The 23,095-nt window shown below is 39.4% G+C and overlaps 1 protein-coding gene across 7 annotated transcripts in view; it reads left to right on the top strand.

Moving 5' to 3' along the window:
• Nucleotides 1-21,959, top strand: part of ZC3H18 (zinc finger CCCH-type containing 18) — a 76,801-nt gene extending 54,842 nt beyond the window's left edge. For 5 of the 7 annotated variants that reach the window (XM_069085572.1, XM_069085569.1, XM_069085573.1 and 2 more), the window contains 6 exons: nt 4,215-4,316; nt 13,067-13,210; nt 14,105-14,257; nt 17,319-17,479; nt 18,844-19,043; nt 21,837-21,959. In XM_069085572.1, coding sequence (XP_068941673.1) covers nt 4,215-4,316; nt 13,067-13,210; nt 14,105-14,257; nt 17,319-17,479; nt 18,844-19,043; nt 21,837-21,944 — 868 coding nt within the window. In that variant the 3' untranslated portion in view covers nt 21,945-21,959. The remainder of the gene's footprint in view (nt 1-4,214; nt 4,317-13,066; nt 13,211-14,104; nt 14,258-17,318; nt 17,480-18,843; nt 19,044-21,836) is intronic. The other 2 variants (XM_069085574.1, XM_069085575.1) reach the window with 1 other exon arrangement.
• Nucleotides 21,960-23,095: the final 1,136 nt, after the last annotated feature.

The following is a 23,095-nucleotide window of genomic DNA, read 5'->3' as shown; positions in this document are numbered from 1 at the left end:
TGCCTCATCCTTATATTTAGTAACTACAATATTCTACTCTCAGCTAAAGCCCATTAAGTAGCATGTATAAAACAGTTTAACTTCGGCTCTGGGAGGGATGGTGCTTTTCCCTTTGCTTATTATTTCATTGGGAACCTTTGTCCCTGGACATTGTTATTGTAATAAAGCCTTTAATCATCTCAATTCTGATTAATATACAATTCCTGTGGCAATTGTGGAATAAGAAAGTTCTAGCAGATCTCCTTACTAATATAAGGAATATAGTTTTATCATATAACTTTGCACAGAGAAATAATTTATATAAATAAAAAGTTTAACAGAGCTGTTACACTTGTCAAACATTTTTAAACACCTGCTATAGAATGAACGCTCTTCTAGGTATAAGAAAGTGGGTCCAAGAATTGGAAAACATGCCCTGTTTCCTCATGAGTCTCAAAGTGAGATTTTACAACATACAACATCCAGTAATATGTTATATCTGTATGGTACATTATCATTTTTGTGGCACTTTCAGAATATTCTCATTTGATTGTCCCAAGCACTCTTTGAGGTAAACATAGCAAGTGCCCATCTCCCCATTTTACAAAAGAAAAAACTCTGGTTCAGAAATGTAGCTTGCTTTAAAGTCACCTCACTAATAATTGATGGAGCCAGGAGAACCTAGTAGTATACTATGAGTAGTTCTACTCACTAGTGAGCCTCAAACATTTACCAGGATGTCATACAAGTCAATATAAATGATGAGTATAGGCCCAGTACACAGGAGTAATGAAATTATAGTTAATTCAGGAAATACTTAAACCCAGAAAATACTTCCTTAGGAAAGTAAGTTAAAAATAATAGGCAAGTGTGTGTTGGAGTGCTGAGAAGTTGGCTTATTGGCACATGCAAAGACAGTGATAGAAACAAGCAAGCTATGTGCTGAGGAGGATTTGCTTGAGAAATTAAAATTTAATAGAAAGCCTTGAAGATATGACAGAGGAATTGAAGGAAAATAATATACTGTTGGTGATAATAGGTAAAGCCAAAGAAATACATTTGGAGGTAATTATGTGCAGGCGGCACATAATTAGACCATAAGAGTAGAAGAGCTTTCTTTTTGCTGATGAGTTTAGCCAGAATATATTTTGTGGGATGACAGAATTGCAAGTGTGTAATTTGGAAACTTTATCCCAGCTCCTGAATTCAATTTTAATTAAACTCAAATGCAACTACTCAAACCTCTGCTCCAGAAATAATTTCATTTGTAAACTTAAGTCCCATGATTTAAACATTAAATTCTTAGCAATTACACAAAATTAAGTTATGTGCCTTTGAAGAAAAATGCTACTACTAGTTGTTTCCCAGATGTGATGGCTACTTTAAAGAGCCTGGTCCAACCTTGATTGTCAAAGGGAAAGTTTCAAGAATGATGGGTGCTTCTTCCTTCCCTCTTTCCCCTTTCTCTCCTTAATTTGTCATTTTTGAAAATGGGATGATGGATTTCTTTGAAAGAGTATATATTGTAAGTAGGCATTTGGTTATGAAACAAGTTCTTACAGGTTTGAGAGAAAGACAAAAATAATACTCTTATATTGAACTATAATAATATACTGTAATTCACTCTCATTTGGGCCTTCCCTCCTGTAAGAGAAATATTGAATCTATACCCTAATGAATCATTTTATAAATATTTCCTGTTGTATACTAGTGGTCAGTGAATAGAGTGTTATGGAATTGGATCATTAAGTTTCTTGAAAAATTTTTTTCCCTAGATTTTATTGATCTATATGGATGTATAATTAATTTATATAATATTCCTTTACGTCTGGCTTTTAGAGTTAACAAAAAATGTTGAAATTTTTACATGACAGTTTTTAATAGAGGAAAAAACAATACAAGCACATTAGACATTTGCTTCATTGATGACTTAAGTGTTATGAATCTCTTACCTGTTAGGATTATTTTGTTTTAATATCTTCTTTAGGCTTTTTAGTACTCACTAGTTTCTGTGGCTCCCATTCTAGGAAATGACTATTGAGTGACCCTCATAGCTACCGTACATCTTGAACTTAACCACCCATTTCACCCTTTGTTTATTCTGACATCCCCATTTGCCTGTAGGATATTTCTAGATAAATAATCTGCTAATACCTGAAACTTAACCTTGTCAAAACAGAGTTTGTCATTTTCCTGGAATTGCTAGTTTTCCAGGTGTTTTCCCTGTTTCACACTCTCTCCACATGCTCAAATAATCTTTTAACACTGTTTTTCTCATATCCTTTCCTTATTGAAAAACCATTATGTTGTGGTAGGAACATGATGGTTTTGGAGTGTTAGAACTTGCATTCAATTCCATCTTTGTCCTTTACTGCCTTCGTGACCTCTTCTCTAGAGAGGCCTCAAGTTTCCTCATCTATAAAATTTGGGCAATGGAATGAATGAGTATTAAGGCTCCTTTGAGCCCTGCCTATCATCCTGTTCCTTGTTTAGATCTCAACAAATCCAAGTACACTGTCTGAGCCTTTGATTTTCTTTGACACCCCATGCCCCTCCCCCCTTCACTAGTCTAAATTCTGCACTTTAGCTGGATGATCTTCCACAGAAAACCAACTTATTCTCACAATTGTGCTATGATACATGTCATTCTCTTGACTTGAATTGCATTTCTCGTCAGCTATCTGTATCCTTCCAAATCTGATACAAAACTCACATCCATCCATTCATTCATTCAACAAATAGTTACTTAGGGGCACACAGCACTAGAGAGACAAATATGAGGACCACAGAGGTCATTTGATTCAAACCCCTCACAGAAAAAGAAACCAGCTTAAAGATGGGAAGTGACCTGCTCATGGTCACATAAGTGGTAAGTGGCAGTGGTGGGATTTGAGCCCGAACCTTTGAACTTTAAAACCATTGTTTTTTCCCACTGTGCCACACATTACTGTCTTCACCTTGGAGAAAATCACATACACAAATAATTGTGGAGAGGGAGATGAGAACATAGGAGAGATCCCTCTGTCCCAGAGAGAAGTTGGTCAGGGGAGAGAGACTTCAGTAAAAAAGTAGGAACCAGACTTGAACCTTGAAAAAAGAAGAGGGTAAGGAGAGTTTGGGATGAATCAGGATGTAGTGTGAGGCTATGGCAGAAAGCATTGGATTTGGAATCTGATGACCTGAGTTCAAATCCCTACTCTATCACTTAAAACCTTTGTGACTTTGGACAAATTACTTCCCTCTATGGGCTTCTATTATCTGAAATGAGAGCCTTGGACTAGATGAACTTAAAGCTCCTCTCTGGCTCTAAACCAATTGTCATTTGTGTATTAGAGCCAGGACTTAGGAATTCAGATGGTCTAGATATGGGTATTATGGGACAAGGCTGGGAACATAATTAGAACTAAATTGTGCTAATCCTTAAAAAGTCAAGTTTATTTTTTATTCAATAAATAGTGTGGTACCATTGAATCTTTTTGAGGATTGACATGATCAGAATAATACATTTAAGATTTCTTGGGTTGGTGTTGCAAGAAATGGCATGAAGAAAAGATAGACTAGAGGCATCAAAAACCACTTAGAATATTATTACAGTAAATTCGGCTAGAAGAAACAAAGACATTTGTAGTGGGAAGTCAGAAAAAGGGAAGGATTCAGGAGCTATTTAAACCCAGTGTGAAAGAGAGAGGAATTTTAGTCACCAGGCCCTTCTGTTTTTAAATACCTAACTCTTCACTCTTCTGCTCTGCATCTCTTCACTCCTTTCATATTCATTTGTTTTAATGGCGCTGCTGATATTAAGTGCTTTTAGGTGTTTGTGTTATATTTCTGCCTTCCTCCCCATATTACCAATAGATTTTAAACTTCATAAGCACAGGGTCCTCATCTTTAACAACTATTTCTATAATTACTACCATAAAGCTCAATATTGCATTCCCCATTTTTATCTTTGATATATCCCTTTCAGTTCTTCCACTTTAATTTTAGGGGACATTAAAGAGAAAAAGCTGAAAACAAAAGTAAATTATATTTTGGGCTGAGATTCATGAAGTTCTAACTACTGCTAATAATTAGTATACTTCCATAAGTCTAACCTAAAATGTTAACCCCTCATATGATCTTACATTCTGCAAGATGTATAGTGTGGTAACCATTTTAACAGCTGTGCTTTTTGAATTGTATAAATTTATGCCATGTTTGTCCCTGAAAGCCATTCCATATTGTTTATTTCCCAGGTCTCGATCTTTTTCATCTTCCCCTTCTCCATCACCAACACCATCCCCACACAAACCCTCTATAAAAACTAAAGGAGAGCCTGCCCCACCTGCTGGAAAAGGGTGAGTTTGGAGGAATTTAACGTGTCCTCATTCAACTAGTTTGTTCTTTTTTTATGTGTTTGAGATTGTGGAAAATTCATAAAGAATGAAAATCTTATTAACTGGATTTGTGACTGATGGCAAATCATCAGGTGACAGGATAAAACAAGAAAGTAAATGTAAAGTGACCAGTTTCTGTAATAAAATGCCTTGTTTGAGTAAATGCCTGTGTTCTAATAGGTGAAAATAGAAAAATAAATCTTTTATGTTTGTCACAGTTTATCTTATTTAGTACCCTCCTAAGTTGGCAAATAGGTTTTCCTTAATAGAGAATTTTCCTCCATCTTAAATTCCTCTTAAAGATTAGCTAATAATGAATAACCTGCTCCCATAAGGTTATTCTCAAGTATTTGGCCATGCGAAAGTGCCATAGAAATATTAGTTGCTGTTGCTGCTCTAAAAAGCCAAAGGCAATATTGGGAGAGACTCTCACTTGTTTCAGTTTCTTCTAAATGAAATAAAATCTTTTGGCTTCTTATTTCTTAGAGAAATGTGGGTTTGTGTATTTCAGATGCAGGCACTCAGTGTTTAAAGCCAACTGACCGGGTTTTTGTTTTGTTTTGTTTTGTTTTTCTCATTGTGCCCCATGTTTTTCAGGTTTGCTGCAAGTGTCAAGAGGCAGGTTTGGATTGTCCAAGACAGGCATCTTTATCTATAAATTAACACATCTAGAGCCATAACTTTCTCATGTTTTATGCTAGGTTTTGATTGCTTTTAACATAACTAGGTCTTGAGAGTTCCCAGCTACATTTTATTTACTCTGGGCAAATCACTTGAAGAAACTAAGATGTAGAGAAATTATCTATGAAATTAAAATGATCAGACTGACCTATCCAATGTGAATCATAGTTAATTATGAACAGTTTGAGAGGCTGTGTGGTTCAATGGGTAGAGAGCCAGCCTTGGAGCCAGGCAGAGCAGGCTCAAGTCGCACCTCTTGATCCACAGTCTTATGCTCTTGGGCCAGTTCTTTAACCTCTCAGTGTTATAGCAACTCTCTAAGCCAGATTCCTTGTCTGAGATCAGTGACTTTTCTTAATATGTCGATAACTATGTTCAGATGGAATTTGTTTCCTTTGTGATCCTGTGTACTTTAAAACATTATGACAAGTGGGTCAACAGATTTCACCAGAAAGCCAGAGGACCCTATGACACAAAAAGAGGTTAAGAACCCTCCATCATGCATGCAGCCAACACCAAAGGTGGCCACACTACTTGCCTCCACTTTCCTATGTAAGTGGGCACATTCTGTGCAGCTTGTAGGCTTAGAGGCAGGGTCTTAACTTTTTTTCTGTGTCATGGACCCTTCTAGCTGCCTGGTGATATATGTAGACCCCTTCTCAGAATAATGTTTTAAATGCATAAAGTAAAATGCACAGGATTGCTAAGGAAACCAAAACTATATGTAACTAAGAACACTTGTTCTAAAAAGAGTCATCTGCCTTCAATGCCTCCATTTCCACAGTACCTTGCAATCTGGTTTTCGTCCCAAACACTGCTCTTTGTTGCCACAATTTTTATAATTTGTTTTTTTTTTTGATACCTTGCAGCTTCTCACGAATATACCTCCTCCTCTCCTGACACTGCTATCACCTTCCACATTGATTATTGAAATAGGCTGCTGATGTGTCTACCTGCCTCAAGTCTCTCCCCACCCCAGTTTATGTTCCATTCAACCAGTTAGGTGATTTTCCTAAAGCTCAGGTCTGACCGTGTCACCCCAATACTCACTATATTCTAATGGCTTCTTATCAGTTTCAGCATCAAATACAAAATGCTGTGTTTGACCTTCAAAGCCCTTCATAATCTAGTTCCCTTCAGCCTTCTTCTTACACCTTACTCTCTAGGACATACTTTTCTATCCAGTTTCACTGCCCTGTGTACTGTTCCTAAAATAAGGCGCTCATCTCCTGACTCTGGGCATTTCCTCTGGATGCATTCTCCCTCCTTACCTCCTCTACCTGTGGAATTCTTCTGGCTTCCTTTAAGTCCCAACTAAAATCCCACCTTCTACAAGGAGCCTTTCCCAATCTGTCTTAATTCTAGTGCCTTCTTTCTCTTAGTTATTCCCTTTTTAGCCTGTTTATAGCTTTTTTTTTTACATAGTTGTTTGCTTCTTTTTTCCCCTGTTAGATTATGAGCTTCTCAAGTTCAGAGACTCTCTTTTGCCTCATTTTATATCCCCAGTGCTTAGCACAGTACCTGTCACATAAGTAATAGCACTTAATAAATGTTTATTGACTGAGTGAGTGACTGTCTGACCTTCTTTGGCTCCTATGACACTATTCTTTATTTTTCTCCTCCTACCTTTCAATATTTATTTGTGACTCCTTTGTCGGCTCCTCATTCACATATTTAGACATGTTGTCCTTGATCCTCTTCTATTTTTAATGATATCTTGTCTGTGTAAATTACTTCCCCATAGTTTCATCCCCAGTTGCATTCTTTTTCCATCTATCCCTTCTTCCCCACTTCTACAATAGGCACTCTGTTACAGACATTCATTTCTTACTATTTTAATGGTTTTCATGCCCCTGGTCTATCCTTTTTTCTAATGCATTCTTTATACTAAAGTAATCTTCCAAATTAACACTCAGATGCATTATTCTTGCTTAGATGTTATTAGTAATTCTGCATTGCCTCCTGGAGAAAAAAATAGATTTCTGATCTAAGCATTCAAGGCCTTTGATAATCTGGCTACAAGCTACTTTTCTAGTCTCATCTCCTAGTATTCCTTCCTATTTGTTCCAATAAAACCCCTAACCACTCTTTCTCCATTATTCTCTCACTTATGACGCCTTTCTCTCTGGTACTGCTTTTACCATCACTTCAACCCTTCACATTGGTCTTAAAGAGGGTATTGGAATACCCGTGTTCCCTGTTACCACAAACAGACCCTTTCTCTGCCATTCAGTTACCTCTCTTCCAGTTAAATCCATCACACCAAAAGATATCACCCAATCCAGATCCTGGTGCTGCATAGTTGTTATCCCTTCTTTCTCAAGAAGTTTTAGTACCTGGCTCATAGTGTTCCATATATACTAGCTTGGAGTCATTCTCCCTCCATTCTCTAAGAGTTCAGTAACTGGTTCCCAGTATTCTCCTTCCCTTATAATAGGGAACTACCTTCACACACCTTGACCTCTCTGTTCCTTAATCTCCTAAACTCTCATAATCTACTTTACCACTTACTTAGCCCCAAATTATTGATCTTGATGACAAGATCGCAGGTCTAGTCATGCCTTTGATCTTGCCATCATGATCAATCATTCTAAAATTCCTTCATCTAATCATAACCTACAATTCCACCTTTACCTCATTCCTCCTAAAGCAGTTCTTTGTCCTTATGACCTCTAGTCTTTCCCTCCTCCATTCAGTTCTTTCCCAGACAATCATCCCTTCTCTGCTCTAACTTTTCACCCTTCACAGCCTTCATCCTATGGTTAATCACTTCAATATTACACTGTCTTCTGCTCAAGTTCCTTGTTGCCCTATATATGTCCATACCTTGCCATGCACCAATCCTTGATTACTCCTACATTGTACTACCTCTGCTTCTCACTTGCTGTTGAATAGAGTAGAAGGAAGTTTTTCAACTGAACTAACTGGGTCCATTGCAATTTTATTATCTAATCTCAACAGCCTTACTGTAGCAAAGCAACCTTTTTTTACTCCTCTATAAACTCTTCTCTCTTCAAGCTTTCAATATATTCAACCACACTCTCTTGGGAAAATAGAGGTCATTTGCCATGAGCTCCCTCTTCCTCGCTTCTCTGCATCTCAGAACTCTTTGACATCCTCCTCCTTTCTCTCCTTTATTCCTGTCTCTGAAGAATTGACCCTTCTCACCAGTCTCAGCCCTTCTATCTGTGTCCTTGATCATATTCCCTTCTTACTCTATCATAGTGCCTTCAGAATCATCCCCTTGTCCCTATTTACTAATTTCTTCCAGTTACCTCCAAATATATGCAGATCTCTCCTGGCCTTCAAAATTATTGACTTGACCTTATCTCTCAAGCTGTCATCCTTTTTTTCTCTTTATTTTTCCTGTCAGTCTTGTAGAAAAAAGCTGTTCTCATTGCCTTCACTTCCTTGCTTTTCATTCCGTTCTCAGTACTTTGCAATCTGGATTTCAGACTCATCACTCCACTGATAACTGTTCTCTCCAGAATTACCAGTAATCTCTTAATTTCTAAATCTGATGACCTTTTCTCAATTCATCCTTCTTGACATCTCTTCATTACTTGACATCACTAACCATCCTCTCCTTCTGTTATTCTTGGTTCCCTTTCAACCTTTCTGACCACTTCTTTTATATCATCATCTAAATTGTGTCCCTTAACTGTGGGTGTGCCCCCAAAGCTCTGTCCTGGACCTTGTTTTTCAAGATCTCTTTATTGGTAACCCCCATCAATTCTTGTGCAGATTGACTTAAGATATCATAACCTATGACTTTATCCTAAGCAAATGACTTCTAGATGTCTATATCAAGCCCTAGTCTCTCTGAGCTCTAGTCCTGTATTACCAACTGCCTATTGGACTTTTCAAACCAGGTGTCCAATAGATATCTCAAAACAACTCCTTTCCATATCTTACCTTCCCCCACCTCCTCAATCACCTCTTCCAACTTTCCCTTTTCATTTTGGTTACCATCATCCTTCCAGGCATCTAGAATTACAACCTAGAATCATCCTCAATTCTTCACTGTCCTTCACCACACATAGCCAGTCAGTAAACAAGTCTTGTCCTTGTTTAACTTCACAACCACTCTCACATCTATTCCCTTATCTCTGTTTAGTCAGCCACCACCCTAACTAGTCCAAGTCTTCATTGTCTTTCATCTTGCCTTTTAATTGATCTGCCTCCCTAAGGCTTTCCCCTCTCCAGTCCATCTTGCACATAGCTACCAAAATTATATTCTTAAAGCACATTTCTGATCATGTCTGTAAGCTCCATTGGTTCTTCATAGACTCTAGCTGCAAATAAATGGTTTGTCATCTAAAACTTTTCACAGCCTGCCTCTGATCTACTTTTCCAGCCTTCTCCTTCACAGAGTCTTTAGTCCAGAACACTACATTTCCAGTCTTCATGCCTAAATGCAGCCTGGTCTCCATCCTGAAATGCTCTCCTATCTTCACCTCTGCTCCTTAGAATTCCTAGTTTGGGGAGTCTACCTGCCAAGATACACACAGGAACTTTATGAACCCAGTTAGAAAGCACTCTTTCTACAAATAAAGACAGATCTAAATAATTGAAGAAATATTCATTGCTCATGGGTAGTCTGAGCCAATATAATAGAAATTACAATACTACTTAAATTAAATTTTTTATTCTGTGCCATATCAAACTACTACAGGATTGTGTTACACAGTTACAAAAATACAATAACAAAATTCTTTTGGAAGAACCAGTGTTCAAGAATGCAAACAGAGTCTGTTAAAAAAAAAATGGAAAAGGAAGAAGGCCTAGAATTTCAGGTCTCAAACTGTACTACAAAACTAAGCATTAAAGCATTTTGGTCCGGGGTTAGAAACAAATTTGATCAGATTAGGTACACGGTATACAGAAGCAAACACACACCATAACCTAATGTTTGATAAACTCAAAAATCTGAGCTCTGGGGGCAAGATCTCATTCTTTGACAAAAATTTATTGGGAAAACTGCAAAATGTTGTGGCAGAAACAAGGTCTAGACCAACATCTCACACAAAGTACCAAGATAAGCACTAAATGAGTATATTACTTAGATGTCAAATGTGGCATCACAAGCAGATTAGAGGAACATGGAACAAATTACCTGTCCAGCCTGTGGATAAGGGAAGGGTTTGTGACCAAAATGACCTAGAGCAGTTCACATAAGATAAAATAGACAGTTTGGTTATATAAAATTAAAAAGAGTTTGCACCCCCCTGGAGCTAAAAATAAAAGAATCAGGAAATGAGGGGGGATCTTTGCAGCAAATTCCTCTCATAAAAGCCTCCTTTCTAAATGAACTGAGTCAAATAAGAGCTATTCCGCAAATGATAAATGGTTTTCCAAGGCTATATTAAATAGGCAGTTTTCAGAAGATGAAATCTAAGCAATCAATAGCCATATGAAAGAAATGCTGAAAATGCAAATTTAAAGCAACTCTTAGGTAGTTGTTCCCACTCATCAGCAAAGGTGATAAAGAAAGGAAAATGAAAAATGTCACGGGACAAATACAGATATTTGCATGCATTTTTGGTGGAGGTTTAAACAGGTACAGCCATTACGGGAAGAAATTTGGAGCTATGCCCCAAAAGTATTAAACTATATGCACCCTTTGACTCAGCAGTACCATTACTAGGTTTTCATCCCAAAGTGGTGATAAAAAAAAAAAAAAAGAAATGGACGCATGTGCAAATTGTAATAGTTCTTTTCCTGGGTGCAAAGACCTAGAAACTGAGGGGATGTCCATCCATTGGGGAATGGTTGAACAAGTGATGGTACATGAATATGATAGAATATTATGTTGCAAGAAATGATAAAAGAGTTTATTTCAGTGAAGCCTGGGAAGACATATGAATTGATGCGGTGAAGTGAGCAGGAACTAGGAGAACACTTTATACAGTAACAACAATATAAAGACAAATGATTTTGAAAGACTTTGAAACTAAACAGTTCAGAGACTAACCACAATTCCAGAAGACTCATGATGAAATACCTTAAGATAGAAGTGGTGGACTCAGAATACAAGTTAAAGCCCATCACTGGGGAGCTGACCATGATGAATGCTGGAATTTGTTTTGCTTGACCATACGTATTTGTCATGGATTTCTTACTTTCTCAGTGGGTGGGAGAAAGAGGGAGGAGGGAGAAAATTAGGAACTGACAGTGAAATAAAATTGAATTTTAAAAATCTTATTTCAAGTGACATCTTTTATATGAGAACTTTCTTGATTACTACCTTCCCTTTGCTACACCTGCTAGTGACCTCCACAGCAAAATTACCTTTTGTATAAATGTCACATATATATTTTGTGTGTGTCTGTGCAGAGATATAGATAGTTGTAAATACAATGTATATTGACCCCATCACATACCCCCATTGCTTGGCACAGCGTCCACAGAGGATCCTGAAACTACACTTGCTGGTGGATAGGTTTCTCTAACCAACCCCATCTCTAGCTGAAAGGGAGCTCATTTTCCTCACATTGTCGATGGCATTTTGTCTATATGTGGTTGGCAAAATAAAGGGATTTTTTTTAAAACAGTGACAATACTATTTAAAGTGTTGTCAAAGCAATCCATTTCCTAGGCACAAATCCCCAGGAGGTTACAGAGAAAAACAAAATTTCATGCATACCAGATTAGTTTGAGCACCACTCTCCAAACAGAAAGGGTACATGCAGACTAGGAGCATGGTGCAGATAGCACCGAGGCTGTGGGGGCGGTCCCCAGGGACACTTCAGTGTGTAAAGTTTTATGGACATCTTTTGTTTCTACGTTTGCTTTCAGTTATGTTAGAGCCATTGTGTATATTGTTCTGATTTTCCTTATTTCACTGAGTTATTTTACTGTCCATAGAAGTAATTTCCATGTTTCTCTGAATTACTTAGATCCCTCATTTCTGTTTTGGACTTAATCTGTGATTTCATGGAAATTGGGACCTTCTAGTGAGGAGAATCCCTCCCCCAATTCAGGCCAGCCACAGTTCTGCCCCTGCTCTGCTACTTAGTCTTTGGATCATAAATTTAGAGCTGGATGGACCCCCCCCCCCCCCAGTCCAATCCCCTCTGAAGCCTAAAGGGTCACAGTCACACAGCTAATAAGTAGCAAAAGTCCTTTCAGAAGCCTTTACTCTATACACCACTGCCTGTCCTCGATCATTGCATGGGATACTACTGAGAGCGCTTATGACTCACTAAGTCCCAGAGCTCTTAGGAAGCCAGGTCTTCCTGACTCTAAGGCTAGCTCTATGCATTAGACCACACTGTCTCATCATCAGTGGTACTGAGGCTAGTATAGTAAATATTGAGACTTTGTTTTTGCTTTGACCTCCTGGGGATGAATGCCCAGAAGTGGGATTGCTTTGTTACTTGAGCAAATAAGACAGCTTGATCACTTTTTTCATATAATTTTTATTTTCTCCAAAATGTTTGAAATTCATAGTTCTACCGACTCTATGTAAGCACTGACTTGATTTTTGAGAGGCAGCATGGTAGAGTAGAAAAAACTCTGGTTCAAGAGTCAGAACTGAGGTCTAGTACCAACTCCGATACTGAATGGCTTTCTTTATGTCCTGTGGCAAGCCAGGGAACTCCTTCCTGTACCTAGAGTCAGCTGTAAAATGAAGGCTAAGTGAATTCTAAGCTTCATTTCAGCCCCACTACTACCAGCATGCTCTTGTGGAATTATTTAAACTTATTGGAGCCTTTAAGAAATGATCAGTGCTACTCACTTGACTTTTTAATCACAGGAAGAATTATAGTTTAGTGTTCTTAAAATAGCTGTGTTCTTCCCTCCTTAAATAAAGGGGTGATAGATGGAATTTTTTCAAAGTGATAGGAAAGTATATTGACACATTGTGTCACTAGTATGTAATGTTGCACTTAAGTGAAACAGTGATACTTTTGAATTCTTGCATTGCTTGTCCTAACTAACTGCGAGTGTAACTACATTTGGAAATTTTGTTCAGAGTAAAATCTCTGTGGTGCTGCCAATACCCATATTTAATTCTTGTTTCTTAGAGAGAAGTCTCTGAAAAAGCCAGCCCCACCTCCAGCCCCCCCACAGTCCACCAAAACCGTTACCCCTGCACCAGAGCCAACCAAACCAGGAGATAACCGAGAAGCGAGAAGGAAGGACCGCCCAACGAGAACCCCACCCAGGAGGTGAGATCCTTGTGCTCACCACCATTTCTGGGTGCTGTACGTGAGCAGTGCCAATGTGAACTCTGGCATACATCAGGATATGGTCAGCTCAAGAACCCAGAAGCAGAGTGACAGAGAGGAGATTAAAGATCTAGTCTTCCCAGGAACAAAAGTGCTGTCCTGTCTAGTAGAGTATGCCACTGGATTTGGAAGCAAGAGGCCTGACTTTTAGTTCCTGCTTCACCACAGACTAGCTTTGTGACCTTGGTCAAGTCCCGAAGTTCCCTGAACCTCAGTGTCTTTCTGTAAAATGAGAATGACTATTTTGCCTATACTACAGGGTGGTTGTAGAGACTAGATGAAATAATGTATATACAAGTGCTTTAAAAACTAAACTTTAAAAGGATACACATTTATCACCATTATTGTTGTTGCCATTTTTCATCATTAATATCCCTTAGAGCATGATACTAATGCTGCCAAGGTTGAAGGTTTAGTCTCTAGACAGGCCATGTCATCTTGCTTTTTGCTACTAAAAATAGTGTTCTATGTTCACAGGTGCAACATGTGGAATTGAACATGTAGCAAAGTAGGGACCAGTAGGGTCTCTTTCCATCTAATAACTTCTGTCTCATTCCATGGAAACAAGTTTAATGTGGTGATAGACCATGTGAGAATGGTCAGTATCCCTTCAGAATTGGCATGAGCTGTGGCTGAGGTTTTCTTTTTTTTCCATCAAGAAAATGGAGTTATAATGGGCCCTCAACTTAACATGTAAAAAAGTTTGTTTGGCTGAACCAAGGGTTGGAGTTGTTTGTCTCTGATAAGTTAGTGGCCCCATCACAACGGAGGGACATTGGCCTAGTCTTCAGTCACTTGACATTGATACTAACAGGATGTCCGATTGTGTTGCAGGCGGACCATCAGCGGCAGCATCAGCGGCAGTGCCAGTAGCTATAGCGGATCTAGTTCCCGATCCAGGTCATTGTCAAGATCTCTCTCTAGGTCCCATTCCCGATCAACTTCTGCCTCTATTTCTCCCTCCCCATCAGGGTCCAGGAAGTCCCGGTAAGAAGTTAAGCCAAGTGTTAGCTTCCTTCTCCCGGATGTATTCTGGGACCAATTACTAGTAAATCCTGTAAGTTTGAAAATTATATTAAAGAGGAGTTGGAAAGCTGCTACACTGTTAGAGAATAGCTCTGAAATTCAGTTTAATTTTTAAAAAGAAAATTCACAGACATTAATTCTACTCATTCTGGAGATGAGTAGTATTCTAAGTGAATATATGTCTACCACAGGAATGAAGTACTTTTATGTTTATGAAGTCAAACTAGAAAATTTAGACTGAGAGTTGATGTCCTTTACTTCTTCCTGAATCACTGGGTTAAAAATTGTCAGATGTAATCTCATGCTCTCCAGTATGAGAAAGAACCAGTAGAGTTGGTATCTTCTCTATATCCAGCAAAGACCAGTAGAAAGATGGGTGGAGGCAGGCCATCTGAAACTACACTATTGAGTTCCAGAAACTTTCTTATTCAAGTCTCTCCAGGTGGAAATTGATAGCTTGCAATGTGAGACCTTGAGAATTAGTCAGAACCTTTAAAGGAAACTCCATTGAAAATTGAAAAGAGACATTTGAAAAAGAAGATAATAGAAGTTCTGTGAAGCATTTTGATACCTATTTGTAAGGGTCAGTGGGAGGAAGAGATTAGGAAGAGATCAAACCATAATGGGTATAAGGGTATAAGTGATGACCATCAGTAAAATAGAACTACTTCTCAGTGGGGCAGCTTATACTTTCTTGCCTGAACTTTTCCTTATTGGCTAGGCATATATCCTTTATCTTTTAAATATGGTTCTTTCCTTTTCCCCATACCCATTTACTGATGGTCTTAGGAAATCCAGGTAGGTATTTTCTCTGGAAGGATATAAAACATGATATTTAACACCACCACTACCACTTCTCAAAACTTCCTTGTTATTATTGTTTAATTTTTTAGAATACCCTTTTGTGCCTTTCAGTTACATGTTTATCAGGTTTCATTCTCATGTCATGAAATTTTAGAGCTGATAGGACCTTTAAAGATTATCTAGTCCAATTAATTTCACATATGAGAAAAGTGGGGACCAGAGAAAGGAAAGTAACTTGACTTGTGAACTGTTTTTATACTATATGATAAACTAAGTACTATGCAAGGTAAACTTTTCCAGAGTTGGTAGGAGTTCAGTTTTGACTTCAAATTGACTGTATTTTGAAACGAAATGTCTCTGATCTAGATTTTCATTTTTCTGTAGGTTAGTTATCTTTTTTGTTTTGCATATTTCAGTTTACCAAAGCAAAGCCTCTTTTGTTGGAGATTGGTAGGCAGTGCATACAAACACACCAGGTTTTGGTCATTTCCTTCTATTAGCTAGTTAGGGTATCCTGTCAAGTAACAGAAGGTTGTTATCTCTGAATCCTACAGTTCTGAACACACATATCCCTTAGAAAATAACAGTGAGAAATAGAAGTGTGGTTAAGTAGTCATTTGACTAGTAGGCACTTAATAAACATTTATAATTTTTAATAAGCAAACATTTGTTAAGGCCAACTATGCTTCAGGCACAGTGCTAAGCTCTGGAGATACAAAAAAAGGTAAAAGACCCTGCTCTTAAGGAGGTCACAGTCTAATGAAGGAGACACCATGTAAACAACTATATACACAAGATAACCTGGAACTGATCAACAAAGGGAAGGCCCTAGAAATAAGGAGGATTGGGAAAGGCTTCCTGTCGAAAGAGGGCTTTGGGCTGGGACTTTTGGGGGACTCCAAGGTAGTAAGGAAGAGATGAGAAGAGAGAAAGCTATTGTAGCTGCCCAGAGTCCTGGAGATAAAGGAACAGCAAGGAGGCTAGTATCACTGGCTCACAGAGTACAGAGAGGGTGGTTAAGGTATAAGAATAGTAGTGGGGGGCAGGGCACAAATAATGACAGACTTTGAATGTCAGATGGATTGTTATATATTTGATGGTAGAGGTGGTATGGAGCAACTGGAATTTATTGTTGGCGGGGGGGGGGAGGTGACTTGGTCTGACATGCTCTTTAAGATCACTTGACAGCTGAATGCAGGATGGACTGAAGTGGGGAGAGAGACTTCAAGCAGAGAGCCCTTTGCATCAGGCCTTTGCAGTAGTTCAGTATATAGTGATGAGGGCTGCTCCAAGAGGGTGGCAGTGTCAGAGGAGAAAAGAGGTATTTCAGAGGTAAAAGATACTTTGTCAACAGATTGGACTGGGGGGGATGGGAGGTGGGTAGTAAGAGTGAGTTACTAGAACCTCTGTGACTGGGAAGGTAGTGGTACCTTTAGTCATAATAGGAAAGTAGAGGTTTGGGGGAAAGCTGATGAGTCCAGTTTTGGACATGCTAAACTTAAGAGGTCTGCAGGTGATCAGTTTGAAATGTCTAATAGGTAGATGTCTACAGAAACATGAGAGCTAGCTAAACTGCATAGAGAATAGAGGTGATAATTAAATCCATGGGGACTGATAAGATTACCAGGTGAAGTACTACAGATGAGAAGAAAAGAGATACAAGACAGAGCCCTGTGGAACACCTGTGATTAAAGGGTGTGATCAGAAGGAGGATCCAGCAAACGAGACTAAGGAGTGGTCAGCCAGAGGGAGGAGAACTAGGAGAGAGCAGTGTTCTGAAAATCTGGAAAGAAGAAAGTATCAAGGAGAGTGATCACCAGTTTCAGACACTTCAGAGAGGTCAAGGAGAATGGGTATTGAAGAAAGACCATTGGATCAACATTGAAGAAATTGTTAGTAATGTTGGGGACAGCCATTTCAGTGGAATGAAGGGGTCAGAAACCTGGCTACAGAGAGCAGAGGGAGAGGGCAGTGGAGGCCCGTGTTGTAGATGAACTCTCAGGGGCTTCAACCACAGCAGGGTGAAGTATGGTCCAGCAACTAATGGGGAATAGAGCCAAGGGAGTTCAGGAAGAGGAACACCAAGGCATGCTGGTCAGCAGCAGGAAAGTAGCCAGTCTCCGCCTGTGCACACCCCTCCTTGCTTTCTCCCTCCTACCTCACTGTCCTGCAATCCAGTGTCCCTTTGGTGGTGCATGGACTTCTGTGTGTGTTTCAGGTCCCTGAGTGTGAGCAGCGTCTCCTCTGTGTCCAGTGCCACCTCAAGTAGCAGTTCTGTTCGCAGTGCTGATTCAGAAGACATGTATGCTGATCTGGCCAGTCCTGTTTCTTCGGCCAGTTCCCGATCTCCCACACCTGCCCAGACGAAGAAAGAGAAAGGTAAAAGCGTCTGGTTCTTTTGTGCTGGTTTATTTTCTGAGAGGATTGGACATCCCTAGAGAGTGTGCCTCACTACTTTCCAGGTTCCAGAAAAATGAGTGTGACTCAGACTCAGTCAGGAATACAGGACTGAGGAAGGGGTATAATAGGACATCATTGTAATACAGAAACAAAAGGCTTCAATAAAACTTTAATCTAAAAAAAAAAAGAAAGAAACAGTGCGCTTAGAATAACATAGTAGTGACATGGGCTTATAAAAAGTTTGTGCCACAAAAATTTAAAACTGTAGCAGTATATACCTAAAAGGTGCCTTCCTGCCCCCCCCATTTTTTAAAAAAAGAATCTTTGCATGGTATACATCTCTCTTTGCTTGTGAAAAAGAATGAACATAGGAACATTTTATCCTAACCTTAAGTGGGTCTCTCTCTTTCCCAATCTTTGAGCATTATTTAATTTACTCATATAAGGTAGGTAATACAGAATAACTTTGGGACCTAAATGTCATTCATTCTCAATGGTAGAAAGGAAGGCCTTCATGATAAATCTTGACTTTTTTTTCTTAACAGTTTTTTCTGCCATGTCAGTCAGTCTGGAATAGAAAACTCTACAGAATATCTGTTGCCTATTTTTGATCAATATAAATTTATTTGGGGGGAGGGGGTCGGTGAGGGAAAGACAGTCTTCTTTTGGCCAAAATGGAATCTTCTTTCTTTAAACTCATAATGCTGTGCATGTATCTCACACAGACTTTCACACACTATGCATGAGATTCATTCCTCTGTGATCCATTTGTAACCTACCTACAAACTAGCCAGTAAGGCCCTTGAGGAGAGAACCTAGCCTCTCCCAGCCTGTCAGGCTTTTGGGACCAGACCTGTGATTTCAGACATGTAGGGACCACCTGATGAGGAGACTTCTGCCACCAGTGCGCACTGAGTCTGCTTAGCAGCTATCGATCTCAAGAGAGTTGTTAGGTGACTTGTCCAAGGTCACAGCACCTGTGGGGGTCAGAGAATGGACTTGAATCTCTATATCTGTTATCCCAAGTTGGCCCTCAGTTATGACCACGTGTAGTGTGGTCTTTGTAGTCTAACCACCCCTCTTCTCCCATCTCCCCCCAATTCTAGGGCCTAGGCCAGAGTCTGCCTGTAGTAGATATTTTGTGTTCAAGGTGCACTTATCACTTCCACTACCATCCATAAATCATTCAGCAGTTAGAGAAAGATTGCTATTTGCATACTCACACTGTTCATCTATATGCACATATTGTATATGTTTTCTGCTGTTAACTACGTTACCCCAAAAATAACTGAAAAGAAGAGATTATTGCAGGTGATTGACTGTGAGCGTTTGTCATTTAACAGGAAAATCTAAAAAAGAAGACAGTGTTAAAGAAGACAAGCGGAAAAGGGAGGCACCCACACAGCCCCTCAAATCCACAAAACCTACAGCCAGTAGTAAATCATCCCAGCAGCCACCACCTCCCCAACAAGTGCTCCCACCACAACCTCAGCAAGGAGGGTTCAGCGCTCACAAAGAGATCAAACTGACATTATTAAATAAGGTAAGACCTGTAGAGCAAGGCCGTTAGGTCAGCTAGTTCAGCCACTGATGGTCTGCTAAGGGGAGGACAAAGGAAGAAGAGGACTGTCAGCAGCAGGAAGCTTCACTAGTGAGCCCAGCTGAGTCAGAGCACAGTCCTGCTGGCTAGGAGGGAGAATGGAAGCCCATCAAGGTGGCAAGAAATGACTTCGAGTCCCTTGGACTGGGGCTCTTGGGACTCATGCAGGTGACTGAAAGTTAGTGGTGGTTTTAGTACTGCTACTTGCCAGGACAAACTGCGGTTTTGTTTGCTGACATTCTTAGAAATTGGAGAATGTACCAAGAGGATGACTTTGTGTTGGTAATGAGACTTGGAAATTCCCAGGGAGTTCCTTGTAGAGTTGGCTAGTAATTACACAGCTCAGTGTACTGACTGCAGGGAAAAAGTAAGAGAAATCGAATGAATAAATAAATGCTCTATGGAAATAGGGCTGTGAATTTTCTTTGTAGCTTGTGGATATACCACCACATTGACTATTGGAAAGACTCAAGCTCCCTAAAAGTCATTGAAATACATAGTAAGGAAACTTTTGACCTTCTCAAGAAAACCTCCAAATGGCCCTGGAGCTTCTGCCATTCCTGGGCTCCACCACTCATGTCCAGTATCTGGCTTTGAAAAGACCTGCATCCAAGTTCCACCTTTGATCTAGAGTGGCTGAGTGACCCTGGGCAACCCTCTCAGATGTCAGTGGTGTACAAATTACTTGGGACTGGGAATGAATTTGATATCTTCACTTTGTGAAAGCAGAGGTGAAACATGCATGCTGCTCTGTCAGAATGTCTGCCCTGGACTAGATTTAGCTGGTTTTCTCCACCTTTACTTAGTTCTCTGTCCTGAGTCCTACGTGTCTTGCCATACACACATTTCATTGCTCCCTTGGGTTATTTCTAATTCTGTGATTTTAAAGAATAGAAATGTGGAAAAGTTGTAACTTTTAATAAAAGCACATACTTCAGAGGCTGTTAGACACAGTATAATAACTATAATGTAATAGTGAAGAAGACAGACCTTTCATTGATCTTCAAGCCCACAATGAAACATCAGTCACCCTGAAGCTCAAAGCAAAGTGAGGCTGAAAATGGAAAACAGCTGAAGCTTTTGATGCAAAAAAGCCTAATTAATCCTCTGAAAATAAGCAAAAACGGGGCGGCTAGGTGGCGCAGTGAGTAGAGCACTGGCCCTGGAGTCAGGAGAACCTGAGTTCAAATTTGTCCTCAGACACTTAACACAAAAAAAACTAGCTATGTGACCTTGGGCAAGTCATTTAACCCTAATTGCCCTCCAAAAAGCAAAAAAAAAAAAAAAAAACAGCAAAGACCTTCAGAGGGACCTGGCAGATGGAAGGGTTGTTACTGATTCCTCTGTTGTCTAGTATAAGGCTTCCTGAAGTTGGAAGAACAAGCAGCAAAAATAATTTTAAAACAAATGGCTGCTAATTGTTCCTGTGAAGAAATCTCTCTTGTCATGGGCAAAACAAGATAAAAGCTGGAGTACTCAAGACCGAGAAAAGGTAGATTTTACTGATGAAACTAGCTTTTTCATTTAAGACTATGCCAAAACTGTTGTCAAAAATAAGTAGGTTATATTGGGACCGCTCATTAGAATATAAAACATCCACTCCACAACATCTTTAATAGACTTTTTTTTTCCCAATAGATCTGGAAGTCTTATCTGCTTTGAGGGATTAATGGTGTCTGATGGGGTAGCTAGGTGGCACAGTGAATAGAGCACTGGCCCTGGAGTCAGGAGGACCTGAATTCAAATCTGGCCTCAGACACTTAACACTTAACTAGCTGTGTAAACTTAAGCAAGTCACTTAACCCCAATTGCCCTGTCTTTCCCCTCCAAAAAGCAAAATAAATAAATAAATGAATGAATGAATTTGATGATGATCTCTGGAAATCAGGATTGTTCCAGTATTACAGAAATCCACAAATGTAGATGTAATACATCAAACCTGACCTTGCACTGTGCCCCACTTCACTTCACAAAGGGTTAATACAAATATCCAAGAAAGAGAGAAGAACATGCTTAAGTGCCCTAGAAACTCTCCTTATTTAAACCCCATTGAAAACTCATGGTTTATAATCAAAGTTAGACCTGGAATAAGGAACTATTTATCAAAAGTATGCTTGATATCCAGTGTGATAAAAGCATAAGGGTGTTTTGTTGTGTGTGTGGAGAATTAAAGTATATGCATCAAAATCTTGAGAATTCAATGCCATTTCACTTAAAACAAGGAATTGCTATAAAAGGAGGACTAATACATATTTTTTACAGATACAAAAATTTGTAGGCTTTATTGTATGTCAAATTTAATTAATATGTTCCCCATTGTATAAACTGCTAGGCAGTTGCTAAATCTGGTTTGGTAGAGCAAGGAGCTCTAATCATCCATGAAATCGCAAGTCCAATCCAAAACCAGAAGGTGGACAATGATTCATGTCTTTCATGCATCAGTAATTAGGTCAGGTGAATAACTCTGTGTTCCAGTACCAAAAGAATAATTTCTTTATAATATCCTCTTGAGATTTGTGATTCTTTCCTGTGTGTTTAAAGATAGGGAAACAGAGTCCCTCAGAAGCTCAGTAACTTACTGAGTCCAATGAAGATGGGCAGTGGCCATGTTGGATAGTATTGCCCTGAATGGAAGGCAGCTTCATTACTTGATACTACTGTTTCTTTTTCTTTTTTAAATTTGATTTACCCAGAGTTTCTCTGCAGTCTTTGGCTTTATTTCCTTTTTTATTTTAGGCAGCTGATAAAGGTAGCAGGAAGAGATATGAACCATCAGACAAGGATAGACAAACTTCTCCTCCAGCAAAAAGAGCTAACCTATCTCCTGAAAGAGGTAAGAAATGACCACATTGTCATTTTTGTGATGAAGAGAAAATTTCTTTTCTAGGATCAACTGTCTAGTCTTGGTACAACCTTGACTTTTTCACTATTACTTTGTAAAAATATAAGAGCCAGGCATATAATAGAGCTCAAAAATGTGCTACCTCCCAGTCCTGCAGGCAAGTTATTTATGGATATAGCAACTAGAACAGCTACTACATTAAGTTACATGCATCAGCTTGCATTCCAAAAGACTTATTGTAATTTCTCCTCTTTTAGCTTTGACTTTTAAAGGAAACATCTAAGGTCCCTCCCCTTTCATCTACCAGAACTGGGCAACAGATTGCCTAGATAGGCTACAATGATAGCTGGCCAGAGCAAGGCTAATGAAAGTGTGACTGCAGTTCAAGGTAGAGAGAGGCATCAAGACTAATTAAACAAGTCTCACACTGTGAGACTCACAGTAGTGTCCATCCTCTAGGCTCTCCTCAGCACTGGGTGCACAGACCAAAGAAATGCTCCCTGCTCTGGAAGACGTGGAGGGGTGGGGAGTAGATACTTCAAACAAACAGCTGTAGAAATTATTTTAGAGCACTAACCTGGGGGATCAAGAGAGGCTTCCTGTAGGAGGGAGTACAACCTGAGGAGCCTAAGAGGAATTCTAAGCATATAGGGAAGATCTGGGCAAAGGCATGAATTCTGGAAACAATAGCCTTGTCCTACAGCTTTAGCCCCTCATTCACATAATCAGCAAGCATTTGTTTGTGCTTTGTGCTAGGCACTGGGCATGCAGATTAAAAAGTGAGACAGTCCCTGCCCTCAGGAAAAGGATTGTTTGCTTACTAATTCCCTGCTAAGGGCAGCAAGGTGGCACAGCAGAGAGAGGCAGGCACACAGTCAGGAAGACTAATCTTTTTTTTTTTTTACTATGTAACCAGAACTTTATTTTTTTTTTCATTTTTTCAAATGCTTTATTAACTTCTGATTTACATCATTTATTTCCGCCAGATTTTGAGTTACAAATTTTCTCCCTGTTTTTCCCCTACCCGCCGCCCCAAAATAGCAGTCTCACAGGATATCCCCTCCTCCAATCTGCTCTCTCCCATATCTTCTCCCATATCCCCTTCAACTTTTCCAGTAGGGCATGGTGGATCTCTATGCCCCAGTGCCTGTAT

Source organism: Petaurus breviceps, unplaced genomic scaffold (assembly GCF_028583685.1).
Source record: "Petaurus breviceps papuanus isolate PSGF00001 unplaced genomic scaffold, PetGlider_PUasm1.0 176, whole genome shotgun sequence".
Classification (NCBI taxonomy): domain Eukaryota; kingdom Metazoa; phylum Chordata; class Mammalia; order Diprotodontia; family Petauridae; genus Petaurus; species Petaurus breviceps.
This window is presented reverse-complemented; position numbering and strand designations above follow the sequence as displayed.